Source organism: Phalacrocorax carbo, chromosome 5, assembly GCF_963921805.1.
Source record: "Phalacrocorax carbo chromosome 5, bPhaCar2.1, whole genome shotgun sequence".
Lineage (NCBI taxonomy): Eukaryota > Metazoa > Chordata > Aves > Suliformes > Phalacrocoracidae > Phalacrocorax > Phalacrocorax carbo.
Genome location: NC_087517.1, coordinates 27,978,420 through 28,001,471, shown reverse-complemented (window position 1 = coordinate 28,001,471; position 23,052 = coordinate 27,978,420). Strand labels below are relative to the sequence as shown.

At 43.3% G+C, this 23,052-nt stretch overlaps 1 protein-coding gene across 7 annotated transcripts in view; it reads right to left on the bottom strand.

Moving 5' to 3' along the window:
* ITPRID2 (ITPR interacting domain containing 2) overlaps positions 1-23,052 on the bottom strand; it is a 41,778-nt gene that overhangs the window by 18,128 nt on the left and 598 nt on the right. For 3 of the 7 annotated variants that reach the window (XM_064451749.1, XM_064451751.1, XM_064451750.1), the window contains exons 2-10: positions 22,640-22,915; positions 22,427-22,475; positions 16,772-16,821; positions 15,869-15,925; positions 13,116-13,152; positions 11,751-11,849; positions 11,041-11,249; positions 9,452-10,146; positions 5,926-5,998 (exon numbers count right to left, since the gene is read on the bottom strand). In XM_064451749.1, the coding sequence (XP_064307819.1) occupies positions 5,926-5,998; positions 9,452-10,146; positions 11,041-11,249; positions 11,751-11,849; positions 13,116-13,152; positions 15,869-15,925; positions 16,772-16,821; positions 22,427-22,475; positions 22,640-22,856 (1,486 nt within the window). In that variant the 5' untranslated portion in view covers positions 22,857-22,915. Of the gene's footprint in view, positions 1-5,925; positions 5,999-9,451; positions 10,147-11,040; positions 11,250-11,750; positions 11,850-13,115; positions 13,153-15,868; positions 15,926-16,281; positions 16,390-16,771; positions 16,822-22,426; positions 22,476-22,639; positions 23,035-23,052 lie in introns of those variants that run through there. The other 4 variants (XR_010373029.1, XR_010373028.1, XM_064451748.1 and 1 more) reach the window with 3 other exon arrangements.

The following is a 23,052-nucleotide window of genomic DNA, read 5'->3' as shown; positions in this document are numbered from 1 at the left end:
GGTAAGTGTTAAAATAGCCTAAAGAGACCCTAAAATCCTCAGTGCTATCCAGGAGTGGTTTCCTCTGGTGCAAACACTATAGTCACCAAAGCTGCTTTTCAAGGAGATCTCAGCAAGCGCTGCAGTCCAGTATTGCACGTATATCGTTCCCTACCAGACACAGGAGGCACTCACCAGGTATGGGGTTTCTGTTACAGCGCCAGAAACATTTTGCTTAGCCAAATGGCAGCCTGGGCAACAACTGTATCTCACCTCTAGTTCTCTGCAGAAGGGTAAAAGCTTGGAGATGGGATGAGACCACAGCGGCCTCTGGCCCCCAGATCCCTGCCTCCTCCTCCTCACCCTGGGGTGAAAGGTTGCTGCTGTCTTCCCAGAGACTCAACGCAGAGTTTTACTCCACATTCCTTCAACTACTTAACTGTCATCATATAATTAATCCCAGTTCACAGCTCAATGCATTGGAATGCATTATGCAAACTGTTTTGAAACTGCTGGATAATCAGAACTAATTTTTTTCAGTATTAATTTTGATGAACATTTCACTAACACAGAAATAAAAGCCTGCACAGGCCCAGAAGCTTGTGAACACCAGGATAGGCAAACTGCCCATTAAACTTCTGTATCAGCAGTTTCACACAGCTTTTAGGGAGTGCCTTTCAATTTGTGCTGCTGTTCTGTTATCATGGTAGCCACAATATCCTGCGATGATAAACAACTTTTCTACCTCAAGACAGAGATCCCCGCCCAGCTACCAGTAAAGACAATGGAAATTATTTCCATGAGAACTGGACTAGCTCTTATTAACTGCCCATTTCAATTAATATGACTGAAAGAGTGTGCCACAAACAGGTTGCCACTACAGCTGAGGCTAGTGGGAAGCTGCTACCTCCTCCAAGGTGAATAGTCACCTACATTGGTCTCCTCTCTGTTTCTTTTCCTATTTGGTCGATTTTAATATGAAAGGGAAAAGCACTATGGGTAAAAGCCTTAGCCACAGGGGAGAGATTCCAAGTAGCTCAGATAAAGCAATTCACCAGTGCATGTGCTGGTATCTGGATTCATGTGCATGAAGTTTATTACTGCTCAAGAAAAAATATTGACCTGCCCTTCTAGTTCCTTCTCAGCCAATATTTCCTTTTCAGCTTTAAAAAAAACCCCAAACATATATATGCATATACATGTCTCCTCACATCAATTCTTGGCCTCCTCAGAGACACAGTACTAAAGTAAAAATCAGTGGTTTAGATAATTTTCTATAGCATTTGTTATTTACGCACATGCTTTGATAGCCTTACATGACAGACCCTGCCAGTCAACTGGTCAGTCTAGAGCAGAGGCACTCATGCCTGCCTCATCATCTTTGGCAAGAGACTAGCACAGTATGAACAGACTCAAACTGCCTTGTTTCCACCTAAGGAGACACCCCCTTAATACAGCCATCTCCTGCTCTCTCTGTTGCAGAGCTGCTACCATTTTCTGGAACATTTTAAAGCAAATCAGAGAAGGCATTTTTTGTAAGTATGAGTAGTTGTCTTCTAGCACGCCTTACCCTTGTGTCTTGCCAAGTTCTCAGAGCTCTCCACTAGGCCACTATCATGGAAATACAGTAAAAACTTTTAAGAAGCAGGAATCCCTACTACTTCAGTAGTGAAATGACAAGGTTTGGCTCTGTAAAGACTAGAAATACCAACTAGTACATTGGGATATACTGGTACATAATGGTATCCACCCTCCTTGTCAACTACTGATCCAGATGTACAACCTGCTCTGTGGCATCTGGATGGCTCTCAGATTCAAGCAGACAAGAGGAAAGCATGAAAACATTTTTTTAAAAAGCTGAAGAGCTAAATTCAGGTCTTGATTAAAATGCCTCCTTGCAATGGAGAGTCTTAAGAGAAGGAGGATGTGATGAGATATGGTTCCCCTCTCTTCACCTTGAATGCAGAAAACTCAGCACCAAAGGCTGGGTTGTAGGGACTATCCTGGGATCACCCCTTGCCCTGTGTACCCCCACTAAGGCAACTGTACTTTCCATAAAAAGGTCACTGCACAGTGCTGACCCTGCAGCCCAAAGCTACTATCAACACTGTAGAGGAAATCTTCTGAACTAGCAGGAGACGGCCAGAGGCAGCATAATAAGGAAAGTGTGGGAAAAGAAACCAGCCAAGATGAACAAAACCAGAAGGAACTATCAAACTCATGTCCCAGTTAAACAGAGCACAAATGAAAATGCCCCTTGGATTATTGTTTTAAGCTGTATTAAAAAAAAAAAAATCAAATATTTTTAGGCACTGAATACATGCCAGAGAAATGTAAGTATTCAGAAATATATCAGATAGCTGACAAAATTCTAAACAAGAACAGATGATGAAGAAACAAGTCTGTGGTTTATAAAACATGAGAGTACAGATTTATCAGAGAATCACTATTGAATAATGAAATCATTCATCTGTTGTAAAATAATATTCAGCTACCAATGGACTGTCAGTCTCACCAGTCCAAACAGTCCCATCAAGTACTTGTCTTCACTTTCTCCATCACTCGACTGCTCACACAGAAGAGGAGGAAAAATATGTGGAAACTGCCTGTGAAGCTTTAGTAAAATCTGTTTCTTGTACCTGCATAATTGGAAAAGCTCTAATGCACTTTGTATTTCACAAGTTTATTCATAAATTGACATTGCCAACTTAGCTATAAAGTTTTCCATTATGGGGTAAAATACCTGCTGCCCCTTTTTCCCATATTGATCACACCCTGCACTCCAGCACTGCCAAAATCAGCCCAGTAGGGAGCCCTGCTGCAGAAACTCTTCAGAGTCCCTGGGGATTTCCTAGCTTCTGGACAGAGAAGCACAGACTCCCACAAACACTAAATCTGTTCCAAATGTTTTCTTCTCACTCCCCCATCTCCAGTCTCCTGTGGAGCTGCACCCACAGAGAGCTATAAATACAATAATACATTAAGTACAGGAAGTGCTGATGATGTGCTTTCTCCACTTTCAAGAACTAAATTTTCAAAATTAATCACTGGTTTTGACTATCAATGTCAGATGCCTTAAAAGAAACAGGTTTGTGGCTATTCAAAATTCCACAGAGCCACTGATGTCAGCAACCAGACACTCACAAATTACAATGCCCCGAGAATACTTTGTTCTCTACACATTGTTCCTATATTTGTCTTGTTTGTTGGGCATTTTTGGAATGGAAGGTGCTTCTGTATAAATACGTCAGGAAGAATTTTGTTTTCCAGCTAACAACCTTCCTTCCAGATAACTTCACAGTAAGGTTTTTTTTTATAGAGGACATTTAGCAGCACTGTATGTTTACAGTGTAAAGCAACTGAAGCTTTTCATTCTTCTCTACTGTGTTCCTAAAAAAACCCCATGCACAGAAAAAATCTGCATTTGAGGTTTGCAGCAACAAAGAACAGAATGCGGTTTGGGAGCATAATGGATAAACTAGTTCAGTTCAGTACCATTTGGAAGACGTAACCTAAAAAGTACATCAAGCTAGTCGATATGATACAGAATTCATTGTATCTCCTATAAAGTGTTTAACAAAGACAGTACTATAGCAAAGCAATCATTTGCACGCCACTTTGAAAATCTAAGCTTACCACTTCTAAACAAAGCTAGTCTGAAATAAGAAACCTACTTTAACGGGGAGTCTAAGCAGCAGTAGACTCAGTGTTGTTCAAGCATTATCTTAAGTCTCCAGACTATTTCAGCAGGAAATAGAATCTCTTTTTTTTTTTTTTAAATTCAGGTACTTCACATCTTATTATAGGCCCTCTTAAAATGCCTTACAAATTGTTGTAAATTCCAGAGAAAGCATCCACAGCCCCCTGTGTAGATATAAAATGACACTGCAAGGTTTATAACAGTCTGTACCAAAGAGCACTAACCCTGCTAATTGACACAGAAGTACGCCTACATGAAAAAAGTAAGTACAAATGTATTCCTTCAGGGGAAGCAGTCATCTGGAACAAATTTTTTGTTTATGGGTGCTCATGTACAGTAGAGCCAATACCACTGAAAGAGGTGGGTCTGTATGAAGATCACCAACTGGAATTACATTGCAACAGAAGACTGGTGCTTGAATTTCATGCTGATTCCACCTCAGGAGATTGCTAGTGAATGTGGCATGTCACATTCAGACACAATGGGCAGCATTTTTAATAAATGACCATTAACTTTGGATGCCTTCAAACTTGGTGAGCACCTGCTCTCTGAGAAAACAGACATCTACGCTGTCTCCTGTTGGGCAACTTGCAAAAACAATGGCTGTTTTTTGAAGTTTTACATAAGTTCTACACCAAATGGTCTCCCTCTTGGCAATTTTACTGAAACCCATATAGAACAAAGTCATAAGCCTTCCACATCCTCCAGGTGAAATAAAATGTTGGTCTCAGACTAACTTTTAGCAAACGTGCAGAGTTACCGTCAGCAGTGACATCCTTTTTAGGGAAGTCATAGAAAACTCCAGGTAATACTTGCATGGTAACAAAGTGTCATCGCTGATCTATGCCAAGTGTATTCAGAAATAGGTGGGATATACTAGCTGGGAAACATGAGCCAGCATCTGTCATCTGAAGGCCCATTGCTAGAGCTGCTGGTACCTTTCAGCAGGCACACACAGGACCACCTGACTTTTTTTTCCTTGCATGGAGAAAGAAGAACATAAGAACATAAGATAGCTACTGGGAACAGAAACCACAAAAGTAGCATTTCAGAAGATGAAAAAAATGTATTCTTCTCCTCTCTGACTGCAACTCCTAGTTCCTTAAGTTGCCTTTCTCTGAAAACCTCTTTCTGAAACTGCTGAGACTAGGCAAACAAGAGACCTGACCTGGAAAGAGTGCATCTCTACATGTAACCACGTAAAGCATGTAATTATGAGCTTTCAAATACAGTCAAGGGAGAAATGCTGGGAACAGTTAGAGATACAGTTTCTGGTGATCCTGCTTGGTGGCCAATGTTTGTAACAGAGGAAGACTAGCGACTGCTATGCTGTATTGTGCAAAACACTGCTGAACTAGTAGCACAAGCTATCACTAATAACCAGGCACTAACCTTCAATGCTTAGTCCAGAGTGTTCTCAACCATGTTAATGCAATTCAGCTGACAGTTCACAAAGACTGTCTCTTCATTTGTGAAAAGGCAAATAAGATGATCTCTGTTTCTTAAGACAGGTTTTTCTGCCTTTTTGGTACCTAGAGATGCTAGTCATGTTTCACCAAGAAATTGCATCGCAGCTAAGCATCTCACTAAATGCAACAAGCTCTATTTCTTCTTTAATTACATGTAACAGCTAGAGAATGGACTTCATTTGCCAATGTTATGCAAATTAACAATCACAAAATGAACTTAAGGATCAGCTTCATCCCTCTCCTGAGCCATAAAATACATAAATAAGGATTTAGGATGAAAGTGCAAACTAAGTGAGGCACAAGAGCCAATGCACAGTTTGCCATGTAAAGGACTACAGTTTCCACATGGGTGCAGAGGCACTAGTCTTCGTGCAGCCAGCTTGCAGACAGAGAAGTAGCACATAGGAAAAAGCTGGATGTATCATGCAATTTAGGTTTAAAACAATATAATTTTAGTTTAAATGGGTATCTTAAATTACAGGATCCGCCAGGGAAAAAAAATCCTATACAATCTGAATTAACATTTCAGTTCCCCTAAGCTATCATCATTTGTACAAAAGTGAAAACAGCCAGTGAGGTTATAGGGCTGTTGCCTTGCCTGTAATTTGGTTGCCATTTTGCAGTAATGTTCTGTGATTTAGCTAGAAAAGAAACACAGATCTTTTTTATTTCTAAAGAGAAAAGAAACTTTAGAAGTTTTAAATATCTGAATGAGCATTTCAGAGAGGGAAGGACACTCAGCAGACTGCTGTCTCCCAGGAATTGAAGTCTACTCACCTTTTCTTGACTTGGTCACTGCCAACTGGTGAGAAGCTGGAATGTGTGGTAGATCCCCCTCTGTACTCTGGATCTATCAGGAAGAGGAGATGAATATTTTGTCAGGACAACTGGAATATGTTCCCGTGCTTAACAATGCCCAAGCTATATACACTGCACATGTGTGGTGTGGTGGTGGTTTGTTTTTTTTTCCTCCAGTCCAACAGCCTATAATGATTGAGGGAGTAAATAGTATCTCCTTGAACCAAAGTATTATTCATCATCATCAAAGTATTATTTCATCAGGTACTCAGCAATGCCCCTGGACGACAAGAGTGATCCTCTCACTCTTGTGAGGACAGCACCTCTCACTCACAGCACAGGGCTCCCCTCCGGTCACATTCATCGTGCAAAAGGACCATGAAATCGCATCCTGTGACACTGCTGTGAGTTCTCAGCTCCCCTTTGACAAAAAAACTGAAATAATTGTGTGAAAATACCTTTGACCACATCTACACTACAACTGTCTTTTCTGTTCAGCACTCTTGCCCCCTCATTTGAATATAAAAAAGAAGCAAAATACATTTAGAAAAATATATCAAGAGGTCAGCACATAAGGGTTGTCGTCTCCTGCCCTACCAAGCATTTCCCACAAGCCACCAATCCTTCAGAAGGACCCAGACCCTGCCAGAACCTACTCCAGACTTCACCATGCCACTACTCATAGAAATACTCGTGTCTTCCAGTACAAAAAAGGAAGATAATATATTCAGAGCCATGCAGATTTCAACTAGGAAACTTAAAACTACATGCAAATTAATCCTATTACTTAATCACTTTGTGAAACATAGCCTTATTAAGAAAGCAGTTCTCAGACAACCATTCAAACAATGAAAAGAGTATGCCTAAAATCTCAACAGGGTGGCCTTTGTCTAGTTCAAAAGCTAGAATATGTTTTCTCTTTTCTGTGCTGCAGAAAAAATCCTAATGGTTCACATGCAAGCCTACACGCACAAAAACCCCAATCCAACTACCCCTCCAACTCTTCCCTCTGATGGGTTGCTTGCCTAATTTCAAAATTACCAAGCAATGAAATTTTCATCTCCATTTTTGATCAACTTAAAAATGCAAAACCAGGGTACTGACAGTTTTAAGCCTAAATTAGTATTTAGCTAAAGAAAAATCTATATTTGCATCAATATCATGTGCATAGCAGCCACAAGGGTGCATTTTATTAACTACAAGCGTAATCTTACAGGCCCTTTGGTCAAACTGGTCTTCCTGGAAAGGTGTCTTGATTCTCTCAAACCTCCCAGTTTCCAATGGCTAAATTTGCAGCGTCCCAACAGCCAAGCCTCTTCTCATCTAAATACCCTCCATCTCCTGCCCCCGTCTGGAAGACAGCATTCTGGCCGTGTCCACAGCAGGGCGCAGCTCAACGAGCATGCAGAAGCACTCCCCTCTCCTCCCCCGTCCCCTCAGCCAATATTGATGCTGGTAAACAACCTTCTGGACTGTAACTGGCCACTGCAGGAGTGGGTGCTGGGGGGAAATCCTGCCCTGACTCACTCCCGCACTAGCTATCTTCACAGGCACAGACTTCCGAAGGGCACTCAAGCCTCCAAGGCATTCGTAAGCATGGAAAGAGCTTCCTTGATATATCTGTCATCTTTCTTGTGTGTATGAATGCACTCCAAGCCAAGCTGGGAAAACAGGGGAGGAGTTATTGTCACTGTTTCTAATACAGTTTATTGTTCATTATACCCTGCTTAGAGACGCACAAAAATAAAATCACACTGCCAGGTATTGTTCTAAAGTTTCTTCAACAAAAGCAAATCCCCCCCTCCCAGGAATCTGAAGGCAGTTGATATGTATATATTATATTGCGTAAACAAAAATTCACCACAATCCCATCCCACATCACATGTCGTCTTGCCAAAACAGCTGTGTTTATGCACTGGCATCATTGCAAAGTGTGTCAACCAAAACTTTGCAAAGACATTGCATTTGGCTTGTGCAGAATTCAGCAAGTCTTCTTCATGTCATAACCCTTTACAGTCCAACTTACTCTGAAGGGAAATTCCATTCCTCTTTTTTTTTTTTTTTAATTAGTTGTTTCAACTTTGCCCAAGAGTATCAGAAAATGGATTTATCCTCTGGGATATGTGAAACCAGTCCAGCTATCAGGAACATAGCAAAATGCATTGCCACTGAGACCCATCCCATTGTGCCAACGCAAACATCTGTACAGCTACACAACAAACTGGATCAAGAAAATTATCTGGCTGAAAACTAAGCCAGAAAACAAAAAAAAAAATCCAAATACACTGGATTTCTTTTTCCTCTCTCAACTGGACCCATCCTTTGTTCTGGGTCAGAAGATGGCCACACAACACGTGGGTGATGACACACAGGCACAAACAAGTGGCAGGAACTATGAGAGGCTGGATTACCTCTTTCTACTTAAAAGTGCGTCTTCAGCTACAACCTCAGTTGATCTAGAGGAGCCTCAAAAGCCTGTAGTGCCAATACACTACACTAGTATATACTAAATCATCATTTCCTCATTTGCTGTAAAACTCAAGGGGTTTTCTAGTGACTTGTTTTCTTCACTCATTAAATCACAGTCCTTCATTTTACATATCTATTTCACATCAATAAAAAAAGTTAACTGCTGAACTGTTAACACCGGCCACTTCGAAATGTGTCCACAAAAACATCTGCTGATTTAAGTTAAGGCAGATCTTAAAATTCAAAGTTTGAATCTACACGAAAAATTGCATTCTTGAATTTGTAGGCTGTGCATTTACTAGCCTAATAAACTCATTACTTACAGGAGCCTGGGAATTAAAATCCCTTTATGACAATTATCAATCAAAAATGGATACATGCATTTATGAAGATATTAAAAGGCAGCTAGCACAGAGTGTGTAAGCCACTGCCAAAGGCACAAACAGCAACTTTCAGTGTGCTGATTATCAGAGAACAAACAAATCAACATATAGCAGATAGCCATCAAAACCAAAAGTTGCACAAGACAAGCACCTCACCCTACTTGACAGCCCCTTTCCCTTTCATGCCAAACACTCTTGCTCCATCCACAAAATTATCTTCAATCAATATCATAAACTGAATTTACTTTTAGGCAACAAAAATAAAGATTTACAGTTAGCAATTTACGCAAAGTAAAAATTTAAAAGCAAAGGTTTTTATAAATAAAAAGGCAAACCTAGATCTATTTCCACAGGAAAAGTTCCTAGTAGTTTTGCCAGTGACTGCAGTTACCTGAGCTCGATGAAAAAAAGAATCAGAACTTTCCTGCTGACTCTGAGGAACAACAACAGCAGCAGCAGCAGCCAGTTATTTCATTAAAAGGGTCAATTAGAGCAGCCTACTAAGAGAGAGCAACAACTGTCCTATCACTCAGAGAATTTAAAGTATTCCTGGAGAAAACACTGTCAGCTGCACAGGAGAGAACATTCCTCTGCTGGCAGCCAGCAAGTTATGTAAACTGTATGCAAAACCAAAGTCATCTATCTCCACCTACCTCTTCCATCTCAAAGGAGTCCTTCTGCTGCAGCATTAGATTCATTATGGACGGGTTTGCAAGGGGAGCGCAGGGGTCTCTACCTGGTGATGCTGCGGGCAGCCTTTGCGTCGAGGCGCTGCTGTTTGATGTATTGGAACTGCTGCTGAGGCTTGGCAAGTCCAAAAGACCAGATTCTTCACACAGTCTACCCTGGGCACTTGCTAACCGGCTGCTTGGCACATCTGCTGGAGGCACAGTACCCTCTTGCTTATCATCAGTCCCAGCAGGAAGGTTTGCAGGTTTACACATGTCCGCAGTATTTGTCTGACTACTGGCTATCTCCTCTTTTACAGTAGCCAAAGAAGAGGGAGAGTCTTTCTTTTTAGAGTATTTTGGTAATTTAGATTCATTTTTAACATCATTTTCCTCGCTCCCTAGTTCAGCTGGACTCTTCCCTTTTTCAACAGGTGATGGAGTTGAGCAGCTGCTACCATCGGCTTGCTGAGTGCCACATAGATTGAGCTTGGACAAGGTCTTCATTAACCGACTGGCTGTATTGCTGCGATTTAAAGGGGGAGGGCTGGATGCCTCTTTGCTGGAAGACACTGAATTTATACTACCAATTTTCTGCAAAGGAGTCCCAGAGACTTGAGAATACAAAGAAGAAAAAGCATTGGCCACAGTAGTAAGCACTTCAATCTGACGAAAACGACCTGCATGAGAACAAAACATAAGGCAGAGTTTATGAGGATGTTTGCTGTCATCACATCCCAGACCTCTTGATCCACCTCTACATGACAGTTTGAATTCTCAGAGACAGCTCTTTCTTCATATCTGAGAAGGGAATTTTCATCATAACCTCTGCCCACCCCCACCCCCAAATCTCCTACTTATATCAGGGGTCCCAAATCCTTAACATGAGTGATACCACACAGCACGAAAAAATGGAAAAAACCTTGGCAAGAGTGTTTGTTAAATGCACAAGGAGAACAGCAAGGAAAGCTTTCACAAAGTAAAAAAGGGACACAGGTACACAAGTGGAAGTTCATTTACAAAGTGCTAGGAAGAAAAGGGTTACTTCACAGTGCTCTCACCATCTGCAACTACAAGAGGACATTTCAGCCATGCCCTCACTTCAGCAACACTCATTACTGACCTAACAAAGCTCCTGTCCAAGTCAATAAAAATACTGGCCCAGATTTCAACAACTACAGAAGTAGGTTGCTGCTGACAGATTTCAAAAATCGCACCCGGATACTGAAGAACACAAGAAAAAGATGGATATTGCTATTTATTTCAGTGCTCTAAAGCTACAGCAGAAGACAAGCTTAGGAGCAAGACGCAGGAAAGATACCAATTAGATGGCAATATATCTTTCATTTCCCTCTCCCACTATAAATCCTTTGCCCTCACCCCAAGGTGTACAACACTGATGGTCACCTCTTGCCATATTTAACACCAAGCAAGAGTTTTGTTATGGATTCTGGATGGAATTTGGATGTTAGACTGTAAACATTTTTTTCCAGAACTAGATATACACCTTCTTTTGAGGTTGTTTACATAGTTGAAAAACTCAAAAATAAACTTTACTTCAAAAACATACTTACTTGTTAAAGCAAAATTTGGATTTTCCACTTCCATGCGCTGTATTTGGGCATTCAAAAACACTTTGATATCTATCCCTCTGGCAAATGATGATGAATTAAAAAATCTTGCTGGAATTTTTGAAGCAATATCTGGTTCATCTCTTCCAAACCCGAGGTTATAGAGCACTTCTTCAGGGTCTTCCTCATAAAGCTCCAGTAATTCAGAAACACTAGACAAATTAAAAGATTTTTACTATCTACTTGTCTCTTTTTAAGACCCAGTCCAACCACTAATTCAGCCCAGTAGCCAGCTTGGTCTATTGAACTTTCGACTCCTACAGCTCAGCCTACTTTAGGAAATAATTGTGGAGATCTCTGCATCTGAAGTTTCAGTTCACATCACCAGAGACATTGGCCCAGATCCAATCCTGTAATTTATAAAGTCAGCCCTTATTCTGCAGGGGTCTGATTTTAAAATGTCATTGAAATTTCAGATGTTTCTAACGTTTGGGCCCATTTGTTAGTATTTACTGCAAACCACAACTAAAAACAAATAGCAGTTTTTCAAGCAACAAAATGAAAATTCCCTTCTTGGTTACTAAATGCAACAATGCACACAAATCAAGCCAAGTCCATTTAACTGAGGAACAGAAGTAGTAAGTTTTGCCAGTAAAATGCAGCCAAATTCCACTGAACTGTGCCATAACCTTCAAAGCATAGTACTCTTTTACCTTGAAACAGTCGCACTGCTTTTTCCAGACCCGGTGGAGTTCATACTTCTCCCCTTCTGGTGGAACTGCAGCCTCTTCTCCTTTGCCAGCACACCATTGCTGTCAACACAAACGGAGAAGACCCCTGCAATAAACCCCTTTTGTTCGGGGACTCGATTCTCCGTCTCGGAGGAGAACTAAGCCTCCAGCGCTGCTGAATTTCTCTTTCCCCCTTCAGTGTTATCTGGTTTATATTAGCCATGTCATTTATTGAAATACAATAACAAAGCGAACCCTGGGACGCCTCGGTAAAAATGTACGTAGACGGTAAGAATTAGAAGGCAAATGCAAGCTGAATAAACAAATCCCTGATCTCCCCTTGCTGCCCCACCCTCCCCGATCCCACCCGCCTCCAGCAAGGAAGCCCGGCCTTGGTGAGCTGTCCTGTACTGCCTTTTCCTGCCCTTCCCCAACCGCTGCCTCCACCAGCACGACCACCTCTCCTTGCCTCAGGCAACCAGCTCCCCCTCGGCTGCCACCCACACAAGGCTGTGAGACGCCCTGGCAGCAGCTGGGGAACTGAAGAGGCTCCAGGCTGGAGGAAACTGAGCAAGACGAGCTCCAACCAAGACTGCTGGCCAGTTTCTTTCCCAATCCCAAACTATTTTCTCCCTGCATCTGGAGAAGCTGCCTCAGCATTCGGTGGTACCCTGGCTTCAGACGTACCGTTACTGACAATCTCTCTGGTGGACAAACCTTCCCAGGGCGAATTTTGCTGTTCAAATCCTAACACACACACACGCACCAGAACAACCACCAAGAAACTAAAGATGACAGAAGATTCACTTAAAAAAGCATTTATGGGGCCCGGCTCAGGAGGAGTAGCAAGGATGCTGCCCACACAGGCTGTGCTGGTATTTACTGAAGGCTCAGCAGGGATTTTAGTCACAGCACATTGTATTTAGGAGCTCTCCCTATAAAGCAAAATCTATCTAAGTCTTTTTTCCTCACTCCCAAAAGATATCTGCTCTGAAAGGTAAAATTCAGTTTCCCTTGAAATTTCTGAAATGGCAAGGGATCAGCAAGGCAAAGAAGGTATATCATACTAAGTTACTTAGAAGATTTGGAATTTATCTGTTTTCCTCCTGCTACCCCAAAATCTATGTCAGGTCTGCTGGAAGAATAAAAACCTGCCCTTTTTTTTCTGCATTTCATAATGACTGTTTCTGTGCTATCTGGATCTTCACTTTCCCTGTCACGTAAGCTGGTATGACCAGAAGATCTTTAGCTCTGAGGCAGCCTCCATAACTTCCACTGCTCCCTCTCCCTCCTGCCCTCCAGTATAAATATTTCTCTGAAGTAAACAACAACAAAAAAGATGTTTACCATGTTTCCATTTGGGTATCACTCCGTAGTTGATTAGCTGTAGAGAAACACGAAGAAGTTACGCACAGACCTCTTCAGAATTACAATTCCCACAATTGGTTTGAAGAAGCAGGCAGCAAGCATGTTTACCAATACTCTCACATAAGCCAAGTTTTTCTCCTCTCATATAAATGTGATTGTCAAGTGTTTCTAGTATACAGCTGATATAAAGATGATCTGGTTTATTCGGGCTCTGTTTAAAATAAAATCTTACATGGACACACATTTACATACTGTCATTAATCATATTAACTTGAAATTTTATGTGTGGTAAGCTAGTAATTGTTATATAAACCATTTATTGCTTTGCAACTGAAGACGTGATTACCAGCTGCAGGGCTGTTCCCAGGCAGGAAGGGGAGGAGGAGAAGCGGGCACGCAAGAATTGGTCCCGTAGAGAAAGTAAAGAACATAAAGGCAGCTGGCCCCATGGCCAGGTGCTGAGACTGTATTTGTTAGTCACTACAGCAGCACAGTCTGCTCTCGAAGCGGGGCAGGGCCCCAGCTGCCTGAGCTGTGCAATCCAGGGACAACAGCGACATGAAGCCTGGGGCGCCGATGGGACCAGTGGCCGCACTCGGAGGTGAGAGGGCTCTGGAGGGAGGCCACTGCCAGGTACCAAGCACCTGGTAACCAGCCTCTGACAGGGAAGTCAGCACTTTCTGCAGCCAGATCAGCCCAGCTCCACACTGGAACATCCCAGACAGCATTATTCTTTCAGAAAATCAACAACCTGTCAAGCCAGAGAGTTCAGCGCCAGCCTTAAATTATGGGTTCCCCAAAGAGGCAGCTCAACATTAACAAACTTGCCCCAGGAGACAGACAAGGAGCATGCATATGCTATAGCAGCCCTCGAAATCAGCTACGAAAAGAGCGAAGTAATGTCAAACACACTTCCAAGAAAACCCTGCATCTCGACTTGCTGCGCCGGCAGGGTACAGTCAGCAACAGAGAGCAAACATGGAAACCTCACAACCTCTCTCTTCTTTTCAGAGGCATCACAGAGAAACTTAAAATGTATATAAAACACAGATGCCACGTGTCCTTTTTTAATATTCTTGCCTATATTACGAAGGTAAGCCTATCTATAAGGATTACCTGGTGACTAATGCGAACAGCTAAACCCTGGGTTTTAACAGCTCGGTAGCAGGGCTAGGATTACAGGACCCTGCCTGATGCCCTCCGTACCATTCACACAGGGCTCTGGCATGTATCTAGATTCAGGCAGCCATGGATGCACAAGGGCAGGCCATTCATACCAGCCTCAAAGGGGCAGTCTGTCTGGCAGGGCACGCAGCGCTGTTCTGGGCTAGGAAACAAAGCCCTGCAGAAACACCCGCGTCTCTACCCAAGAAAATCAACCAGCGATTCTAGTATTGGGACCTCTGTCATCTGAAAAGGAGGGAAACGACCTTCTGCCTAAATCATGCTAAAGGCTTATAAAAAACAGAAATCATTGGGAATGATAAGAGGAAAAAAGTGGCATGATTTTTAAAATGTACTGACTCTTGTAATGATAATCTGAGCTCTGAGCATATGGCCAATAATACAAATAAACTCTTTCTATGAAATCTTTGTACTGCAGGCAATCTAACAAGCAGAAAATACTGTCCAAAAGAAAATTTAATCCTATTTAATCTATTGCAATAAGGGACTCATTTACTGCTTCTCCATCATTATCAGATCAAGGTCATTATCAGGTCAGCTGTTTTCCTTAGAAATCTTGAATCTTTAAAAATTAAAGATATTTCCTTTCTCCAGGGCCTGCCCCACTACTTTGACACCACTGGCAAGATTGCTGTGGAAAAAAGGGCTCTCTACTATAACAGTTCTGACACTTTGCAAAAACTGTAGTTCAAAAAACATTAAAAGCTAAAGGTGGGAGTGGTTTTGCCTTTTTTTTTTTTTAACACCGAAAACAGATATTGTCCTATATCCCCTATCCTGCAAATAACCCCAGGACCCAGTTTATGAGACTGGTTTTTGCTAGTTTATTTCAGGATGCTGCTGTTAGAACAGGATCCACAGTGTTTTCGTTCGTTTGTTTGTTTATGGACACCTCTAACTTATGTTCAACAGAGGGGCTAAGCCTTTTTCTAACAAAGCAGTCCACCATGAACAGCCACATCTCCTTCCCCTTAAAAAAGGGAAGAGAAAGAAAAGGCAAGCAGCTAGCGACAGCAAAGTGTAAACATCATGGCTGATGCAAAATACTTACTCAGCTTTGGTGCTTTTCATTTTTAAAAGCACTTAGCCTGTAATGGGTTTGCCTCTTGGCTGACAGAATTTTATTCCTCCTTTCAAAAGCCCGCACATGCCACTCCCAAGGGATTCAGTGGAAGTGGGGCATGCATGGCTGCCAAGAGTAACCCATGGACAAGAACAGCAAGTAGGAGAAACAACTTTCTCACAGCCTTAGTGAGTGCTCCAGGCTGTGCTGCCACTGTGGGCATTGATATGAGAAGTCAGAAGCAAATTCAGGGCTGCCTGTGACCTTCAGGTTAGACCAGAATATTGAACACCAGCGATAGCCTAATAAACTCAAAAATCAAATCTTTAATTTTTCTGTGTGCTTCATACTAGTTTCCTAGCTAGCTTTATCAACTGCCTTGACCAGAAGGGAAATGCTGTCTTTCAAAATAAAAATCAGATGATTAAACACAACTTTTTTTTGTTTTGCTAGAAAAAAAGAGTCATAAGCCTGCCACACCCACCTTCAGCTCCCAGGGATAAGTCATCTTCAAAACTTCCTCCATTTCTCACCAGCATGCCTGAAAATGTACAGTTAGCAGTTCAACAACTAGAATACTGTGGTGTTTTCTTCCCAACAGCTTAACTAAAGATATTAGCAAGACAATTCAGTTGATACAACAGGATATAACCAGACTGTATTTACAATCCCTGCATTATTCATACACTAAAAATGCACTAAGAAGTGAGAAGTTACATTTGAGAACACAGAAAAATTATTTTGAAAGAGAATGGCTACAACCCTGCTTTAGTTTTGTGCTCAGAAACATCCCCAAGTCAACCTGTAAGCAAATTAATTGCAAGTGGGAACCTGGAGGTACCACCCAACACATCTGTGCTTTCTGCTGCTACATTATCTATCCTCCAGACATCTTACCAGGGGGATCCAGAGTCTGAGTCCAGCTTAGGCATTGCCCTCTCTCCCTGTACCAGATTGAGTTGAAGCGAAGACTCCAGGCACAGTGAGTAATTCCTCTGCACCCTGTCACTACCTGCGCATTCTCGCTGTACTTTGAACTTTAGTATTCGGACCTGCTCAGATAGTAAAATTTTCAGGTGTGGCAACCAGAGTTGTTAGAGGCAGAGACTGCCTAATGCTTGCCAGCTTGGAGAGGCAATTACAACCTCCCTGTTCTGCACATTTTGGGTTTTTTTTAGGGCTTGCTAAACTCTCCAGAAAGCCTTATTCAGGATCTTTTCCCCCTTCTCCAGTTTCTCAGGCACAACTGCTTCACAGTAAGAATAACTCAGCAATGCCAACTAGGCTGCGGGTTGTGCCGCTACTAAAGAGCCGAGGTCTCAGATGAATGTCCACAAAAGCACAGTTCCCAGCAAAAGAGATTCCAGTAGGTAAAGCCTTTCCTTACCCTTCAACAGAGGATGGCTTTGCTCATCCAGGGAGGCTCCCAGAGGCGTTCTGAAACCACAGAAGAGATTAATACTACTTTAGAAACTTGCTGCTTCATGTCCTTCCTTATAGTGTGTAAGAAGCTTGTGATAGCAGCAGTCGTCCCTCCCTCCGCCCCCAGAAAGCACAAACATCTGAGGACTGGCAATAACTTCCTAAACAATCCCCAGCCCTCTGAACAAATATGCCTTGTAGGGGAAAACAACAAAACAGGTTAATAACAACTGCAATGCCCAGACACCAGTCAGTGGCAAAGCTTCGGGTCAGCAGCCCTCTCTCGAGGAAAACCACGGGCTTCTCAGCATAACACCCAGAAAAAATGATGGTGGGTTTTTGAATGGACTAATTAAATCTTATTTATATGACAAAAACTACTGCCATTTTTCTACACATTTAAAACTTCTTGGAGAGCAGGGTGAAAAGCTGTGTCTGGTCACCAGGAACAAGATAAAAAAATCTTGACAACTATGTCAGCTGTCACTTGCCAGTTCTGATGGCACGTTCTGTGATTCTGATACTTTATAGACTCTTCACATTGGCTTTTATTTGGATGATCCCTGTTGCCACTCCCTGAAGGACAGGGGATTTGCTGAACCACATGGTGCCCAAAAGAGACAGCAGAAACTGCACAAATCACAGGTCCAGTCCCTCTCTGGGTTCATGCTATAGTTGTCGACACTAGCTGGATGTTTCCACATCTTGACTCTGCAACATGTTTAACCAAAGGCCTTGTCACTATTAAATAGCGCATCATTAATGCTCAAAGTGCAAAACAAATTCAGCAATACTCATAAAGAAGGGAAAGCAGATTCTTTATGTGCCTATATTATGTATGTTTCATTTGGATTTTTAATTAGACAAACACATAAACCTGCCCAAAGACCTGAAAGTAAACGGTGCTCTGATACATTATTTGTTTTGGTGCCATGGCCAAATTAAGCAAGGAAAGTTTGCATCTGCTTTCTAACAGGCCTTACACTTCACAACCTTATTTGTTTTTCCCCCTCTGAAAAGAGTTCACTCTTTCCACGTGTGGCCTGCTGATAGGGAGCAAGCTCACTCTGACGTGTCTTTTGCAAAGCAAAGCCCCGCCGTCGTGAGATGCCAAGGCAAACAGCCAGAGCATCCAGGTGCACGAGTGTGTTTTGGGTGACAGGATAGACTCTGCTGAGGCTCAGATGTCCCAGGTTTCTGTGTGTCCATCCTGCCAGGGTTTGAAAAAACTTAGGGCATATTGTCTAAACCTGTCACGCTACAACAAGCCTTATGTTCTGAGGTAATAACTATGCTGGTTGTTTACTCTCTGGCTTTGATGAGTGCGCTCCCATCCTTCTCCCTCTCCTTCCCCAGTAGCTACTTTCACATCTCTACCTTTTCAAAGCAGAAACTCGCTGGCAGTGACTTTGACAGCCAAGGTCAGTGCTGCATGCACTGGCTGGCAGAAAATGGTAAAAGCAACCACCGAAGCTTGCATTTTCTTTCAGAAGTAAAGTCCATCACCTCTACAGCATGTTAGCCGCTACCAAAGCGGCCCTGTCAACCACCCATCTGCTGCCCTGCTTGCACTGCTGCACACAGGCACAGCTGCTTTATACCCCCTGCCTTTGAAAAAAAATGCATTTAAGAACTAGACACAACACAAGTTTAAACAAGGGACAAATATCCACACAAAAATCCTCTTGGACTACAACACAGACAGCTCCGCCTTTCCGTGCCAGGCTGTTTTTCGCCAGCAAGGCCCATGAACCAGCTTGGCCAGCTCAGAGCAGCTCTGCGCACTTGGGAAGGTTAGGGCTGAGGGACCTTTCCACTTGCTGGGCACACAGGACAAGGTCTCACTGTCAGAGGTGCATCACAGCAGGTCCCCAGCATATCCCAGCAGCCTTCACACAGGGGTTGAGGAGGAGCAGTGCAGGGAGGCCGACAGCAACTGGAGGGCAGCCAGAGCAAAATGCAAGTAAGCAGGCATGTGCCCGGATCAAGGGATGCTATGGTTTTCCATTTGCATTCACTCATTTATTACTGCATTTTAACATATATGGCAATAAGTTATCTCAATATCGGCCTACCAAAGAACTGAATGAACTCTTGACACCCACATTGCCATGGGACATGGGTACCGAGCAGGTAAGGGGGACCATATGCAGCTTCAAGGTTTCCTCTCATTGCAGAGGTTGGTTTGCTCAGCTATCAGTTGTGGTAGGGTGGTCTTCAGGAATGGGACAAGACTTTTGCACTGTTCTGTAAAATTGTTTAAACCTCAGTTTTTAAAGCCTTAATTGGGCAGGAGCCATGTTTATTTTAAAATTGAAGCAAAAAATCTCTTCTTTCTGAGGCATTTCAAGAACTCATTTCCTGCACATCTACAGGGGTGGCTCCTAAATACCTCCCGCATCCCCTGGATCACTGGCAGAATATAATCAGTCAAAATAATACATGTCACCACAGAGTTGACAAAAATTTCCTCTTTTCTATCAGTGTAATACAAACACTTGCATTTCCTGTCCTAGCTTTATAAGAGTTAAACACAAAAACCTTTGTAAGCTTTCTTATTACTTCAAAATGCTTTTTCAAAGTACCAGGGAGAGAGCAAAGGATGTCTTTCTCAAAGGCATGCAGTTCCCAAAACATGAACTAACCAGAAACTTTGGGTAACATCTGACATTTCTTAAGCCTCCATAATTTTTATCACAGTGTGATACCTACTTGCTGGGGTTTTTTGGATTTTGCTGTTGGTTGGTTTTTTTTAAAAACAAACTAACAAACAAACAAAAATAACCCCATGTGTCTACCAAGTTAAATAGCATGGGCTATTAGAAACCCTCCTCTCTCCTCTAAAGCAGATGTGAAACAGAGATGCCAACTAATAAGAGCCCCAAACCGCTAACATGAATATCAAGGGACAGCTAGTAATTCTTTTTGCCTGTATTATAACAGTGTCAATGCTTTTGGAAACAAATGAATAAATTTTATAAGCAGATCTATTTATGCAGTAGGTTAATACTAAGTTTTTTTGTGCTGCTGCCAACTCAAAGCAGAAAATGAGGTTTAAAAATTTTCTTCTGATGTACATTTCACAAAAGCTTACAGAAACTCAGACAAAATAGGAAGGACTGCTTCTAGAAAATATGTAACAGAGAAAATACTTTATTTTAGTAACTGAATGTTCACTTGTAGTAATGGTTATATTTTTGCAACACAGCTAACTTGTAAGAATGAGGTTGTGCAATGGACCAGAAACAGAAGCCCAGTCTGTGTGTGTTGCCCACACTTAGTAGCAATCAAAGCTCCACAGCAAAAACAGTGTTATTAAACAAGTAAGAATTTTCAGGGACAACAACAATTGTAAATTTCAAAACAGCTATTGTTTTTAAATATTATTTTCTAAACAACACACCGTAGCATCTGCAGGGCTATTCTGTTGTCTGTTACGCTGCTCTCTCTTCCTAGGTACATTCTTATCAGGAGGCAATCAGTTCAGGGTTTCTACACATATAGTCACTTTATAACAGTATAAGTTGACTAATCTTTTTACTGCACATACTAGCCACTGCTCGCATGTATATTAGATACAAAAAAATGAAACCATCCTGCAGTTTTAGAACACAACGGACTGCGCACTACTCCAGGCAGCTGCGATCACACCTCCTGGATATGAACCATATATGCATGCACTCTGCACCTTACAGAGTGAGGGGCTTACTCCAGTCTGAATAGCTTGGTTTAAGATATCGTAAAAAAAAAAAAACCAGCAAATTCTATCTTTCTGAGGAGAACATAAGATTATTCTGAAAAGATTTACAAAAGTAAATAGCTATACTTTAAAAGAGTTCTTTGGAAGGGCCACAACGGGTTTCACAAACATCCATTAAGTAAATTTGCATCTCCATATTAGCAAAAGGGTAAACTGGTGCTTTATTTCCTTATGGCCAAAATATGGAAATAGACTGTAAAATAAGATTCCCATATTTTGGGAATCAACTGCCAGAGACGCAAACACATTCCACAGAAGTATTTGGTGCTAGTTTTAACAACAGAAAGTTACTGGAGCACAGGAATAAAACTGCAAGTTTTGCATTATTACTCAAGATGTGTGACCATCTATTAGATGCTCATGTTGTCAGTTTGTAGTCTTTGTTATTTTTTAAATTCTGTATGGAAACATTCAGGATCACACGGCCAGGGAAGGTTCTAGACAGAAATCCTATACAGAGAGATATGGAGAGAAGTGGCACTGCAGCATTAGAAAGAATTTCTCCCTCAGGGGCCTCTTCCCCCTCCACTCCTCCATTTTTTGCCCTCCCCAGTCAAAAAAATACTTCCAATAAAGCACTGAAATCATAACACTTGTTTTTAAGGATATACTTTGCTAGACCAGCTAGGACACCAGATTTCAGGTAAAGTCATAAAACTCTTCTCCCATTCTGGCATTCTGAAAGAATAGCCTGTAAGGTCTGAACACTGTATTTTAGGGATACAGTATGATTTCAAGCCTCTAGCTGTCAACACCCCCTCCAAGGCACAGCCTGTAGATATTCAAAGAAAACTACACTGAGGACCCTGTAGCTAAAAAACAACCCATGCTTCAGTTATAGGTGTAAGCTCAGCCTCAGCCACTTACTGGATCACAAAGGCACAGCTAATCTCAGAGTTAAGTTTTCATCTTAACATAGCTGCTTTCAAAAGGAGAAGGAAACCAGAACTATCAAATAGGGGAGGTCTTGAAATATCGTTATTAACTACTGGAAAGCTAATTGTTAGCTTCTTCCCATCAACTCTGGCTCCAAGGGCTGCTAGGATTGAATGGAGAAAAAGACCAGGCAAAAGCAGCTACTAGGATGTAGTATTTACACTTTTATGTGACTGAGGATGAAGAAAAAGTCATGTTGTCAGCCCGTTCCAAGCACCATGGAAGTATTTTGTAATAGTAACAGAAACGTGGAATATATATACGCCACGTTGCAAGTCAAGGATGTCAGTCCATATGACAGACATGATGATAGACTTGCATAAATTGAGTTAGTCTAAACTGTGCCATCACTCTTTAAGACCCCTAAGCACAGAGGCCATTGCCATGTAAGCTCAGTTTCTTTAAATCGGCAGCAAAATCCAGGCAAAGCAACAGGAGGCTTTAAACTGGAGCCCCTTTGTAAGAAATGGAGCAGCTTCCAAAACAACGCTGCCTTCCTTACCCTAAACTGAGTTCCTCCCCAGCGGCTGAAAGGCTTCAGCCTCATTACATTAGACACCAAGGAGATTAAAGGTGCTCTTCTCTAGCCGTGTGTACGTACGATATTGCTCCCCTTGGAGCCCCGGCTGAAGGTATAACCCACGTAGGGCCGAAGGGTGCTCATACCCCAGGAAGGCTCGCGGCAGCGCCGATGACAGACACCGCTCCAGAGCGCGGAGATGCCCACGCTGCTACCCCACGGCAGAGCACGCCGCCGAGGCTTCCTCCCCTCCGCTACGTGGGAGCTGCCCGGCTGCCACCCGGCGTGGGGGGCCGTGGGGCCGCGGGCTCCGGCCCCGCATCCGCGGCGACCCGCCGGGCGGGCGGCAGCCGGAGCCGGGCGGCAGGGGCTGGGGCTGGGGGAGGCCCGGCGGCAGCACCCACCTGCAGTCCTTCAGCCATATCGCGATCTTCTCGTTGGGAACGCTGTGGCCTTACGGGCAGAGCGGGAAAGAAAAGCCGACAGTCAGTAACAGCCCGCCCGTCCGGGGCGACCCGCCGCGGCCGCCCCCGCTGCCGGATCCCGGGGGTCCCAGGGGGGTCCTGGCGGCCGCGGGCTGCGGCCCCGGCCCTGCCGCCCCCCAGCCAGGCACCGACCTGCTTCTCGGGCCAGCGGCAGCTCTCCACCGGCAAGATCCTCCTCCTCCTCCTCTTCCTCCTCTTCTTCCTCCTCCTCCTCCTCGCCGCGGGCCAGCACCGCCGCCGCCGAGAAATCCTCCGCTTCCGACGCCTGCCAGGAGTCCCGGCTCTTGGCCCAGGCCTTCCTCTTCTGGGTCGCCCCTTGCCACTCCTCCGCCGCCGGGGGCTCCTCCATCGGGGCGGCGGCACCGGCGAGGGCTTCACGCCGGGAGGCGAGTGCCGGAGAGATCCAGCCTGCCGGGGGAAGGGAAGGGGAGGGGAGCCGTGCCGTCCCTCTGTCCGTCCCGGGGCCGCGACTGCGGACGGGCCGCCGGGGGGCGCGGGGCCACCGCCCCGCCCCGCGCTCACCACTACCCCCCCACGCCATCACC